Raw genomic sequence first — 14733 nt, forward strand, 5'->3', positions numbered from 1 at the left:
CCATGAGGGGTACAGCGGCCGTGATGCACTCGCTTCATCCGTGCCCACTCTGTCTGCATGCGCGACATACCATTTGCAACCGTGATGTGGCCATGCTGGGCACGCGTCATATCTGTTTTGCATGCTGTCCCGGTCCGCCACGCCAGCCCATGGGTTGCGGATATCAGCAGATGACGGGATATGTGGCGCGTTGGTTGTGTATGTCCTGCGTATGTCATCAGTATGTGTTCAGGCAGTGATGCGGATCTCATTCGCAGCAGGATTTTGGAGCCGCTCAATCCTGGCTGCGGACATGCGTGCCTCTGCGGATGATCACGGACGTGTTCGGATGGCGGCCGACTCATACAGGAATGTTACACGGTTATTACGGTTGTTTGGCGGATGTGGGCCACTTTCATGCGCATTCCATCCGCAAATCCTCCTAAACGCCAGTGGGACAGGGCCCTAGGATAAGCAGCGTTAAATTGTGTAAGAAATCGAAACCCTTGTGCGTTGGGATTTTGTGGGTGATTTACTAAGAGTAAATGATGCAGTGTGTGCAAACCTCACCTACATTTGTGCACTCAGGCGGATACAACCCAAATTGCATATGCATGAATTGCACGCCATTAGTAACTCAGCATTCAGGTGTATTTGAAGGAAACAGTGTTTGCACACATTTTTTTACACAAATCCAAACTTGTTATAAATCAGGCTTTACATGAAGGAACACAGACCATAATCACAGTACCTCTCAACACCTTCCTTCAGTATTTTAACTAAACCACTTATCTCATTTTGTCATCTAATGATTTCTACATGCATTAAATTCTGTTTTTCTCAATGCAAAGTTCAAATTCCCTGCAGCAGGTCCTGTCTAACATTTCCTTGTTTTAAACAGCATCATGTTGGTAACTGTACACCTGTGTATTAATGCAGTACTTTGTCATTTATGTGCATAAAAATAACAGCCCACACTATTTGCGAATAATTTATTTTATATTTGAATATAAATCTCTGGCAAAAGAAAATACCGAATTGATAGATCATACATATTTACAGAATTTATAAAAAACAAACAGTATCATCGCATTGACTTGTTTTGAGAGATTCCACAGATTTCCTCCATTACAATAAAATACATCTTTATATGTAGTTTGTCATACATAAGAAAAGTTTTTTTTTTTCTTTTTTTTTTTTTACATTAGATATGTCTGTTGCAGTTTGCAGGATCAGACAGCTTTTTGTAAGATTGTGTTTGTGTAATGAACAGATGCACGTGTAGCCACTTCTTGAAATGGAGAAAAATAAAAAGCACCCTTATAGATTCTGATGTTTTGGTGTAATGTTGCTCCAGACTAAATCAGGCCCTGATGTTTGGGCTACTGGAAGCTGCCTGTAAGTTGTGTGATGTGGTTACAGAATGGGGGGAGACGTGCATGAACTACTTTTTTTTTTGTCCTTTTTTTTAAAGAACAAAAAAATGCATGTTTGAACACTTCTGGCACAGTATGAGGGATAAGGCTTAAAAATAAGATGCATGAGATTCTCTTATGGAATGGGTAAACATCTAACCCTCATCTCAGATCCTATGTTTTGGCAACAGGAGCAGAACACAACAAATCTTGTCAGAGAGTCCAGAATGCTGAACACACACTTTACAGGTGATGAGCTTGGTCTGCACAAAAAAGTCTGGTAAAGCAAACACAGTTCTTCAAACATCACCCCGACACAGTTCCGTGTGTGATGTAACGTGTTAACAGACGAGTCTGCGGATTGACACGGTTTGTTAAAATGTTGAGCTGCCGTCACGTTCAACACAACTTCAATGAAGAAAGATCATCAAACCCACAAGAGAAAATCGAGGTAGGCGATGTGACCTTTAAAAAAAAATAAAAAAATCTATTGCTGGTATCTATGATGGTGTGTGATGTCACTCAAAGGGTAAACATAACTAGTGGTTACAGAAGATAACAAGAATAATGTAAAATCTGAGCATATTCCAAACTGGGAATACCATTTTATAGGTAGTGGCATGCAGCTTTTGTTTAAGCTTAGAGCCTTGATGCAGTCAGATGTTGACCTGTGGTTTAAAAAATTGGCAACAAAGTATTAAAAATATAGTTTGACATTGAAGGCCGCTGTATGTGGTGGCATGATGGCAACTTAAGGTTTATCGTTCTCACACACACACCTTTGAACAGTTACGCCATTACTCACATCATTGAATATTTAAAGAAACCTCTCAGAACTCTACTCTTCAAGGTACAACACGGAATCAAAACTGCACCCAGAAAAACGATTTCAACATACATACGGCTCATGAAAACTATACTTTGACCTTCAGTGACCCGCTTATCAGTGAGCCTAGGTAGCTTCAATACACATGAAAACCTAAATCTCCACACTGGAGAGGCTTTGCTCACACTCGCCACTTTCACTTAGGTTCATATACGTATTTGGACACTGACAGTTTTGGTTATGTGAGCTATTTGCATGTTGTTAAAGTCTCCAGTGGCTTTGTTTTCTCTTCTCTAAGTAATGTTACTTACAGCCTGTTTTAGACACTTTATATGCTTTCCACTTCTTAAATTTTGCTTAACTCTAAGGGACCTGCAACAGGAGAAAGAAAACAAGACCAGCCTTTCCCCAAACGTAATAACACTTAAGGCCCACTTCAAAATCCGAAAATTTGCTGTGGCCTACACAAATCTTTTATAAATATTTTGACCGACATATTAAAATTTAAGTTTTTATATGTTGTGTTAAAAGATTTGTTTTTAGTGAGAGCTTCCCTCCACCTGCAGTGCCTTCAGAAACCACCAGAGGGCCATAACCAACACTGGTATAGATGTTTTTATACTGGCACATTGGTGAAATGCTGATGGGGAATAAAACACACCTGCACATGGAAACACCTCATCATCAGATGGTCCAATTAACTGGCTCATTAAAAAAAAAAAGTAGACAGACAAAACGCTGTTGGTTTTGTGAATTTCCACCAAATTCAGATATTAAAGATAACCAATTTTCTACTTAAAGAAAACTTTGCCAATATCCAAATGAATATGAACCCAGCTGCAGCTGATGAAACTGCACCAGACAGAAATTAAGTAGAAGGTCCAGCACAGGCCGTTATGTCCTACACTCACATAGCAAACTCATTCTAGCAAGAAAAACGTTAACAGTACGCAAAGACAGTTCATAATATAACTTAAAATGCATTCAAATCACCGGTGTACAGGGGTTGATTCCACATAGAGCAGAAACTGTGCAACCAAAAAAAAAAAGTGTCAAGAGAACTTGTGTTCATGAGATTTGTCAATTTGACACATGAATAAAAAAAAAAAGTAACAGTCACGTACCGGAACAAAATCTCATACATTAAAAAAAAAAATTTTTTTTTTTGTTGCTTAAAATAAACTTGAAGTTTAGTCATACCTGCTGATTCTCACTCAAAGTGGTGCGCAGATAAAAGGGAGCAGAAACAGAAGATTGACCACGTTTGCCACAGGACAGTCTGAATACTGAGGAGGAAGGAGAGAAAAGCAAATCCTGTGACAGAGCCAACAAAGATAGACATTTTTAAAAAGCCTTAGAGGCACTCAAAAATATGAAGGGAACAACTCAGTTGCAGATCTGATTGATCAGCGATCAAACATTCGTCATTGCAGCGCTCAGCCCAGCGCTGCCGTGCAGAACTGGACGGATTATCGGGGTTTTACAGTATGAACATGTTTTGGCTCCATTCTTCAAACATGTATATAGATATCCTCATGCTGCCTCGTCTTTCTCCTGGCAGCTGCTGAAGCATCTCTGCGGTCAGACCTAGGCGCTGCGGAGCTACAACATGGCTATGCTCTCTGGGGTGCAGTTGAGATGTGTGGATGTGCTGCTTCCCCCGGGAGACTTGAGGCCCTTTGTGGCCCCACCGAGGGCTGCGGAGCGGGCTCTGGAGCCCATGATGATCCCCGAGCCGTGATGGTGACTCTGCTGCAGGCCGGCCATCATGGTCTCGCTTGTGACGGTGCCAAACTCATAGGTGAAGGTGCCGTAGAAGACCAGGATGTCCACAGTGAAAACCCACTCACAGATGGCTGCAGCATGCTGCAGGATGAAGCTCTCATGAATGAAGAAGATGCCACCTGGGAAGGGGGCAGGTTAAGGAAAATGAATGATTTACATGCCAAAAGCTCAGGCCACAAGTTTACATACACAACTGTAACCTCAAATCAAAAAAAGTTGAGACGACAAGGAAAATGCAGATTTTTAAAAATCCAGAGATTCTTGCATTTACTTTGACACCAATGTCACTGCAGACAGTATGAAGATATTTCATGTTCTAGCCGGTCAAGTTAACCAAAAATTTTTTTAAAATACTGTGCATCTGGAAGTATTCATGGCACTTCACTTTCTCCACGGTTTATGCAACAGCCTTATTCCATAATGGAGTAAATTCATATTTTCCTTAAAATTCTACTCAACAAACCATAATGAGGTGAAAGTTTTTTTTTTTCCAAATTTACTAAAAATAAACTAAGAAATCACATGCACATAAGTATTCATACACTTTGCTCAATACTTTGTTGATGCACCTTTGACAGAAATTACAGCCTCCATCAGGTTGGATGGAGAGTGTTGGTGCACAGCCATTTTCAGATCTCTCCAGAGATATTTAAAGTAATTCTGGTTTCTGGCTGGGCAACTCAAGGACATTCACAGAGTTGTCCTGAACCCACTCCTTTGATATCTTGGCTGTGTGCTTAGGGTCAATGTCCTGCTGAAAGATGAATCGTCGCCACAGTCTGAGGTCAAGAGCGCTGTGGAGCAGATTCTCATCCAGGATGTCTCTGTACATTGCTGCATTCATCTTTCCCTCAATCCTGACTAGTCTCCCAGTTCCTGCTGCTAAAAAAAAAAAAAAAATATCCCCACAGTATGATGCTGCCACCACGCTTCACTGTACGGATGGTGCCTGGTTTCCTCCAAACATGAAGCCTGGATTCACCAAAGACTTCAATCTTTGTCTCATCAGACCAGAGAATTTTGTTTTTCATGGTCTGAAAGTCTTTCAGGTGCCTTTTACCAAACTCGAGAGAGAGGCTGCCATGTGCCTTTTACTGAGGAGTTGCTTCCTTCTGGCCACTCTACCACACAGGCCTGATTGGTGGATTGCTGCAGAGATGATTGTCCTGGAGGTCTGACAGAGTGACCATCGGGTTCTTGGTCTCCTCCCTTCTCCCTGATCACTCAGTTTAGATGGGCAGCCAGCTCTAGGAAGAGTCGTGGTGGATCTGAACTTCTTTCATTTACAGATGATGGAGGCCACTGCGCTCAATGGGACCTTCAAAGCAGCAAAAATGTTTCTGTACCCTTCCCCAGATTTATGCCGTAAGACAATCCTGTCTCGGAGGTCTACAGACAATTCCTTTGACTTCATGCTTGGTTTGTGCTCTGACATGCACAACTGTGGGACCTTATATGTAGACAGGCCTGTGTCTTTCCAAGTCCAATCAACTGAATTTATCCCAGGTGGACTCCAATCAAGCTGCAGAAACATCTCAAGGATCATCAGTGGAAACAGGATGCACCTGAGCTCAATTTTGAGCTTGATAACAAAGGCTGTGAATACTTATCACTCACTCAAAAGAGAATGTGCGCAGTGTTTTGAAATGAAAAATGCAACAATGATGATCTTATACTGTTGCACACGTAACGTATTTGCAGAAAGAATAGAACAAAATAACACCTGAAATGCTTCATTGCTTGGTATCAACAATGCCGAAACACATTTTAAGTGTTTTGAGAAGGAATGACATTACAACGTGGTAAGTGCTTCAGTATTCCAGCTTTTTAAAAGAATGTCTTGCAGGCCTTAAATGCATGAATGGATGGGTTAATAAATGAAATAATGTTTACCAGAAAAAAATGAAATATTTTCAATTCATCCCATCTGTAATTTAACTGAAGTTAATGTAAATGTAAGAATTATTGCTTCTTTTTTTTTTTAAACGTACATTTCCTGCAGTCAATATTTTCTGATTTGGAGTTGCACTATTTTTCAATGTCTAAGTCCACACTTTCTTTGCAACTATACAACACATTATTGCAATTACAGTCTACTTTAATCACTGTTCTGAATAAAGACTCAACCAGTTAAAGTGCAATTTCTCTTTTTCACAATCTTAGTCATTAAAACATAAGCAATCAAGGGACTGATTGCTGTATTCAACTTTGACAAAGGAGACACATCAGAAATCCTGCTTTCATTGAACTGCTATAAAAGAAAATTCAATTGCGCTCTCATTTAACACTGAATTGTGCACATTTTCATCACATGAACATTGTAAAATTCCAAATTTGCATTTATTTTGTCCAATTACTTAGAGCCTATGAAAATAGAGGGACTGAGCACAAAAAAGGGCTATACCTCTGACCTAGTTAATACAGCGTTTAATAAAACTAAAAAGTGTACAGCACAAGCACACTGTGAATGTTTCACTTCAATTCCACTGAGGTGTGCAGAGGCAAAATGGACCTCATTGCAGACCAGGTTTAGGCCTGTACTGAATTATCAAGAGGAAATGAACACTAAAATACAAATGTCAGGGATGTCCCCATTCCTAAAGGCTATCAGTATCAGGGTTGGTACTGCTGTTTCTCAAAGGATCTTTACAGGTTTTTTGCTCTGTGAGTTGATCCTGAAATCTTGCTTTGGTGGTACCAGGTGTTGAGCTGCTTGTTTTGGCTGAAGGCAAGCAGAGGCATGCGGGCTGCATCAGCTCTTTTCTATGGAGAACAAGATCTGAACATTGAATCTGAATTCAGACAAATTTGAGGTGTTCTGGCTGGAACTAACATGGAATGACTCTACATGGTTTAGCCTGGTTCAGACTTTACGCACCTGCTGACACAACTGCAGCACTCGGAGACTGAAAATGTAAGCATTTCAGTTCTTCGCAAATTTTGTAAGGAGTCGCTTTCAGGACGACTCAATGGAACACTTGAGGCTTGATGGATTTTTTTTTTTTTAATCTCCTGCCACTGCACGTTTTAGAAAATACAGCAAATGTGTCAAGTACAACTTTCTTTCCATATGTCCGAGCTGTTTTACAGGAGTAGAATCAGAAAAGATGACAGTTTTTATAGAAAAGGATACTGAGGACGAGGGAGACCATGGCCCCCAGAGCCAGCGCCACCCGGAAATGGGCCATCCAGTAGTCAAGAGCGGTCACAGCCACGCGGTACGTGAGCACACACTGCAGGCAGACAAACAGCAGCCCAGCTGGAAATGCCACACCGGCACCCACATAGTGCAGAGACTTGGCGTGGTCGACCTGCCAGACGGAAAGAGCTCACACAATCTGAATCACATCACGGAGCCAGAGAGGAGACGCTGCTAAGTTAGCTAGTGTTCTTAGAAGTAAAGAAAAACAGAAACATCCCAATGCCAAAAGAAATCCCACTTTCACAGAGTGTTATTAGCCAGAAGGAGCTAGAAGTCAAAACAAGCATCTGAGCTGCAGATGAACTACCTGGAAGTTTCCCACCATGACCAGACCCACGGCATTAGTGCAGCCAGAGACCAGGGCGCCGGTGTTGACCCAACATCTGTGGCTGTGTTCTATCACCTGGGCGTAGCGCAGAAGGCACACCATCACCACTGCAGGAGGCAAACATGAGAAAACACACACACACACAGACCCCTGTACAAACCGAAACTGACCTTTGTCACCAATTTTGCCGTTTTTACCCCAGAACATTCACTCATAGATAGACCAAACTGTACCTTTTTGGAAACTTTATGGTCAGACACGCCCACTTTCAAGGGTGTGGCCCAAGCCCGACATAGGAGCGTTGAGGGTACAAATGTTACTATATATAACCGAGGGCCAACTGGAAGAGTACAAATATCCGAGAACGAAAGAAGAAGAGCTATTAAAACCCCCTTTACACAGGGACAGAGTCTGTCTAGCGGCCTTTGTGTGGTCATGAAATTGCATCAAACACCACATAACACCAAAGAGGCGCTCACCTACTGCTAGGATCTGACAAGGTCCTCTCACAAACCGCCATGATTGCAATGTTCGCCGTGAAGTGTGAAGCTACACCCAATTTCTGCAGAAGAGTCGCCAAGCCCGGAAGACCACCTCACAGACCATCCCAGGACCGCCAGACGGGTGCACAATGGCCATGGCAAAAACAAGAGATCACTGACACATAACCGGAGTGATGTGAGTTTGGACATGAACTCGGGGGGGAAAAAAAGAAAGAGCAATATCATTTTAGTATTACAGCCAATGGGCACGCAATGATCGGGGTTGTGTACTCTGATTTTTATGAATAAAGCGCTGTCATAAAGCACAAAGCGGGTTCCTTGTCAGCTGATGTCCGTGGATGTCATCAGAAAGTTATGTGCGTGTTGAGCGAAGATCAGGTGGAGAGATATGTCTTATACTTTTCCTGTGGCTGACGGTTCATTCTGGGCTTCTGAAAGCTCCGGCGTCAATTCAGCACAAACGGGCACACAGGTCAACTGTCACTGAAAGCATGTCATGCTGGACAAATAATCTGCACCCAATTATTGCTAAGATGACAACCTGTAGCATAAAGTTTGGATGATGCATTCATGTGCGTGGGATTTTTTTTCCCCACTGCCGTGTGCTTGACAGCACCTGCATGAAAACAGCTTCTGTGGAATGTTTTAATAATAATTCAATGACATAACATTTCTGCAGATTTAGCCAATGAATGGCGGTAAAAAAGCATGCGCACACGCCCACAAGCTAAACTGATGTGTGAAAGCCATTTAATATTTAGCTCATTTTGTCTGCTCTCTCCGTGAGTACGCACGCACAGTGAGGAAATATGACTATAAATCGCTCAAAATCCCGCATATATGTCAAAAAAGCAGCAGATCTCTGTGAACATGTGACGTCATTTGTAGCACACAAACTCTATGCAAGACAACACCACCGCACAAAGGCCGCTGAGGCGGTTACACAGAAAGCCATCTTCGTGTCACCTCTGTGAATCAGGCAGTTTTAAACCGCATGACAGACTCACAACTGCCACCGTCCTGTGTTACGGGGGCCTTATAAGAAGACACAAACTAAAATGTCCAACTGGAGAAAGAAAGCAATTCAAAAACTTTTGTCAGTCAGGGGCTGAAGCTGAAATAGTTGAAGCGGAAATATGGCAACAGACTTTCTTGTTTATGATTGAAGCAAGTGCAAAACTAATCAGCTTCATCACAACGTCCATCACACGACTAAATAAGGAAAAAGATGCTCCTTCAAAGGCTCACCCGCTTATTATTGCATTTTTATTTATTTATTTTTACACTTCTGCACACAGGTTGTTGTATTAGGATTACTGTTTTTTTACATTCATGTTTATTAATCTTTCTAAGCTGTTTTGGGGTAGGTATTATATTTTACTCTTAACTGTTTTGTGTTGTCTCTATCACTGTGTATCACTCTGTGGCTGCTGTAGTACTTTTTGCCTAAGAAAAATGTCCCTGAGAGGAAAATAAAGTATATCTGATTGAAATTACAGACCAATTATGTGAGCGCTGTGCAATCAGAACTAAAGCAGAAATATTCAACAAAAATTTTAGCATTTCAAAGACTGACAAATAAGCCTCAAGAAAAGACTCCAGACCGCTCATTTAGTCAGAGAAAATGAGCAAGAAAGGAGAAAAAAAGTCATGAGCAGTAAAACATAAAAACACAAATAAGAAAGGAGATAATGAGGACACGGAAATGAAGCAGGATGTGGAGAGGTGACATGAATGTCGGAGCGAGAGAACCACAAGAGTAGAGGGGATGAGTCAGAAGTGAGTTAAGACCGGTGGGGGAGTTAAGCAGGAAGGTCAAGGAGGATGCATGCAGGGGAGAAGACAGGGGAAGATCACATTCATTATTGATTATAGAGCCCAGGCTATTTAAAGCTACTCCGTGTCTCCAGACAGCAAGCAGCTGGCACGTGTGACCAACATCCACTATAAAGCAAATTTCAACAAAATGAATACATGCAAACTACAAATTCAATTTCCTTCTGCGTTTGATAGTGCTGCAGCGACAGAGCAGAGCTGCTTTTTATATTCCATTTCATCTCAATTTACTTTAAGACGGCTTTAAACCCATGTTTTATTTCCATTTTGGACTCAAGAGAAGCACTCCAAACCTTCTGGCTAAAAACAGCTTTATATCCACACATCTCCTTAAAGAGTACAGAAGAATATTACAGGACACCATAAACAAAACTGTGATGTCAGTGTGCTTCAACAGAAAGTTGCTCATCGACCAAAGTTACATTTGCTAGTATAGTGGATGTATGAGTCTGCAAGTGTGCATCACTACTTCAAACAGAAACTAGAGATGAAGGAACAAGGTCATAAAATGACACCACCACCATCATCTGCTATACAACTTGCTTACATGTACTGTATATTGATTTTAGTAAACCTTTTTGATTAAATGCTTGAATTAAGAAACTGGTCAACCTCTGAACATGCAATTAAATATTTTTACCTTCGGCAATAAAGTTGGAGGAGGTAATGTTTGTTTGTCTGTCTGTTTGTTTGTGAACAGCCTGGAGCCCACAATTTTTCCTATATTGTTATGAAATTTTTACTGAAGACTCATATCCTGATAGGCAAAAAGTGACTCAATTTTCACGGTCATAGGTCAAAGAAAGAAATAATAATAAAAAAAACCCTATCATTACCATTGAACCTCTGTCAAAAAAGATCAAATTTCTTTCATATTTGAGAGCTTTATGTAGAACGGTATCCTTTACTGACTGACAAAGTTTAATCTGGATCTGATCCACATTACAGATTATGTGGCCATTTAGATTTAACATTGAAAACCCCATTTAATATATATCTTACACACACACACACCTTCAACCGCTTACTCCAATTAAGGGTTGGGGGGGGGGGGCTGGAGCCTATCCCAGCAGTAACAGAGCGCGAGGCGGGGTACACAAATATATAATGTATATTTTACATTATATCTTAATCAAACATGTCTCAATCACTCTATTTGAAATGAAAAGCCACTTCTAACAGGACTGTGACCTTGAAATTTTTTTCCAAGGTAATATTTTGTGGAGCTGGAAACTAGTGTTGGCAGAGTTTTGCGCTCTACGAGTGTAGTGCTCCAGTTTGTATATATAAGTTGTTGGTCATGGGTGAGCATGAGGGGGTATAAATTTACTGTCAATTAATCAAAGAGTTTGAGAACTGATACGAATTGAAAATTAACTTTAAAAGTAATACTTATGGCTACATCAATACACTGACCCCCTGAGTTATTCTAAATGTACCAGGAACTAGCAGTGGGTTGATTTTTAAATGTTATTAGTCTGTTGATTTAAGTTAGTTTCGCTTGCTACTTCTGCATCTTCAAAATCTTGTAAAAGTTCAAAAGTCAGTGTCTGGCTCTTGAATGACTGTTGGAACTTTATGGTCAGTTCACAATTTGTTAATACTGTCATACCGGTTCAGGACAGGAAAGTTATTTTATGTTTTCCTGCATTTTATTTTATTTATTCTTGTGGTGTTGTGCCCAGTGGTGAACAAAAGGTGAGCAGAGGCAGAATCATGATGCTCCGGCACTGAAACAAAAACCTGAATAAGGTCCCTGAATTTTTTTCTATGAGATATCAATTAGAAGGTAACTAATACCACTTTTGGCTTATTCATGCAAAAAGCAATGCCAACATTAAACAAAGTACTGTGAAATGTATCCATAATAAAACTGTTCCTTAGCGGGGTCACAGCACACGCATCTGATCGCTTTTAAGGGAGAGATGTACATCCCTGTCAAAATACCTTAAAAAAAAAAATGATTTTAGACTATGCACTATAAGATAATCAATGTTAAAGAGTTTGGTACATGGATGGGTAATTTAAGTAATTTATAGAACACAGACATAAATAGGAAAAAATACACATAACCAGAAGTATACTTATGGCAACATGATGGCTTTGTGGTTAACACTGTTGCCTCACAGCGAGATGGTCCTGAAATCGCTTTCGACCTGGTCCTTTCTATGTGGAATTTGCATGTTCTCCCTGTGTTTCCCTCCGGGTACTCAGAATTCCTCCCTCCTCCAAAGACATACAGCTTTGGCAAATTGGTAACTTTAATTGGGACTGTTTACACTGAGACTGCTACCTGCTGCTTTGGACTTGAATTAACAGTCTTTTTCAAGACTTTTTTACTTTTTTTTTTTTTTTTACTTTTTTACTGTGCTCCAACGCCTAAGGAAGACCTCTAACGGTCGAAACATCGCGACGGAGCACTTTTATCTGCTAACTTTCATCAGCGTTGGCAAGCTAACTAGCTTGCTAACGCTTTCGTTTTTTATTTATTTATTTTTATTTTTTTTTTCTCTTTTAGCACTGTTGTCGTGCGTTGCCTGTGCTGCTTCATGGCCTGTTTGGTGCCTTGATTGGGGCACTCCTTCTGCTGAATCACCTTTAAATTATTTACACATTATTCACTTTGTGTGTTTTTAGGAATCCGCTAGGTTGCATAGCTACTAGCTCTTAGCCGATTTAGCATGGCGGCTTCTCCCGTCTCTCCCGCACTTTTCTGCTCTGGGTGTGAAATGTTTAGTTATTCCTCGGCCTCCTTTAGCAGTAACGGTACTTGTAATAAGTGCAGCTTATTCGTAGCTTTGGAGGCCAGGCTGGGCGAATTGGAGACTCGGCTCCGCACCGTGGAAAATTCTACAGCTAGCCAGGCCCCTGTAGTCGGTGCGGACCAAGGTAGCTTAGCCGCCGTTAGTTTCCCTCTGGCAGATCCCGGGCAGTCGGGAAAGCAGGCTGACTGGGTGACTGTGAGGAGGAAGCGTAGCCCTAAACAGAAGCCCCGTGTACACCGTCAACCCGTTCACATCTCTAACCGTTTTCCCCACTCGACGGTACACTCGCCGAGGATCAAACTCTGGTTATTGGCGACTCTGTTTTGAGAAATGTGAAGTTAGCGACACCAGCAACCATTGTCAATTGTCTTCCGGGGGCCAGAGCAGGCGACATCGAAGGACATTTGAAATTGCTGGCTAAGGCTAAGCGTAAATTTGGTAAGATTGTAATTCACGTCGGCAGTAATGACACTCGGTTACGCCAATCGGAGGTCACTAAAATTAACATTAAATCGGTGTGTAACTTTGCAAAAACAATGTCGGACTCTGTTGTTTTCTCTGGGCCCCTCCCCAATCGGACGGGAGTGACATGTTTAGCCGCATGTTCTCCTTGAATTGCTGGCTGTCTGAGTGGTGTCCAAAAAATGAGGTGGGCTTCATTGATAATTAGCAAAGCTTCTGTGGAAAACCTGGTCTTGTTAGGAGAGACGGCATCCATCCCACTTTAGATGGAGCAGTTCTCATTTCTAGAAATCTGGCCAATTTTCTTGGATCCTCCAAACTGTGACTGTCCAGCGTTGGGACCAGGAGGCAGAGCTGTGGTCTTATACACCTCTCTGCAGCTTCTCTCCCCCTGCCATCCCCTCATTACCCCATCCCCGTAGAGACGGTGCCTGCTCCCAGACCACCAATAACCAGCAAAAATCTATTTAAGCATAAAAATTCAAAAAGAAAAAATAATATAGCACCTTCAATTGCACCACAGACTAAAACAGTTAAATGTGGTCTATTAAACATTAGGTCTCTCTCTTCTAAGTCCCTGTTGGTAAATGATATAATAATTGATCAACGTATTGATTTATTCTGCCTAACAGAAACCTGGTTACAGCAGGATGAATATGTTAGTTTAAATGAGTCAACACCCCCGAGTCACACTAACTGTCAGAATGCTCGTAGCACGGGCCGTGGCGGAGGATTAGCAGCAATCTTCCATTCCAGCTTATTAATTAATCAAAAACCTAGACAGAGCTTTAATTCATTTGAAAGCTTGTCTCTTAGTCTTGTCCATCCAAATTGGAAGTCGCAAAAACCAGTTTTATTTGTTATTATCTATCGTCCACCTGGTCGTTACTGTGAGTTTCTCTGTGAATTTTCAGACCTTTTGTCTGACTTAGTGCTTAGCTCAGATAAGATAAATATAGTGGGCGATTTTAATATCCACACAGATGCTGAGAATGACAGCCTCAACACTGCATTTAATCTATTATTAGACTCTATCGGCTTTGCTCAAAAAGTAAATGAGTCCACCCACCACTTTAATCATATCTTAGATCTTGTTCTGACTTATGGTATGGAAATAGAAGATTTAACAGTATTCCCTGAAAACTCCCTTCTGTCTGATCATTTTTTAATAACATTTACATTTACCCTGATGGACTACCCTGCAGTGGGGAATAAGTTTCATTACACTAGAAGTCTTTCAGAAAGCGCTGTAACTAGGTTTAAGGATATGATTCCTTCGTTATGTTCTCTAATGTCATATACCAACACAGAGCAGAGTAGCTACCTAAACTCTGTAAGGGAGTTAGAGTATCTCGTCAATAGTTTTACATCCTCTTTGAAGACAACTTTGGATGCTGTAGCTCCTCTGAAAAAGAGAGCTTTAAATCAGAAGTGTCTGACTCCGTGGTATAACTCACAAACTCGTAGCTTAAAGCAGATAACCCGTAAGTTGGAGAGGAAATGGCGTCTCACTAACTTAGAAGATCTTCACTTAGCCTGGAAAAAGAGTTTGTTGCTCTATAAAAAAGCCCTCCGTAAAGCTAGGACATCTTTCTACTCATCACTAATTGAAGAAAATAAGAATAACCTCAG

The 14733-nt window shown here is 41.2% G+C and overlaps 1 protein-coding gene across 1 annotated transcript in view; it reads right to left on the bottom strand.

The window, feature by feature from the left end:
- Positions 1 to 957: 957 nt before the first annotated feature.
- LOC117511099 (transmembrane protein 150A-like) overlaps positions 958 to 14733 on the bottom strand; it is a 39968-nt gene continuing 26192 nt past the window's right edge. The window contains exons 6-8 of the mRNA XM_034171060.1: positions 7515 to 7642; positions 7139 to 7316; positions 958 to 4124 (exon numbers count right to left, since the gene is read on the bottom strand). Coding sequence (XP_034026951.1) covers positions 3823 to 4124; positions 7139 to 7316; positions 7515 to 7642 — 608 coding nt within the window. The 3' untranslated portion in view covers positions 958 to 3822. The remainder of the gene's footprint in view (positions 4125 to 7138; positions 7317 to 7514; positions 7643 to 14733) is intronic.

Source organism: Thalassophryne amazonica, chromosome 5 (assembly GCF_902500255.1).
Source record: "Thalassophryne amazonica chromosome 5, fThaAma1.1, whole genome shotgun sequence".
NCBI classification, from domain to species: domain Eukaryota; kingdom Metazoa; phylum Chordata; class Actinopteri; order Batrachoidiformes; family Batrachoididae; genus Thalassophryne; species Thalassophryne amazonica.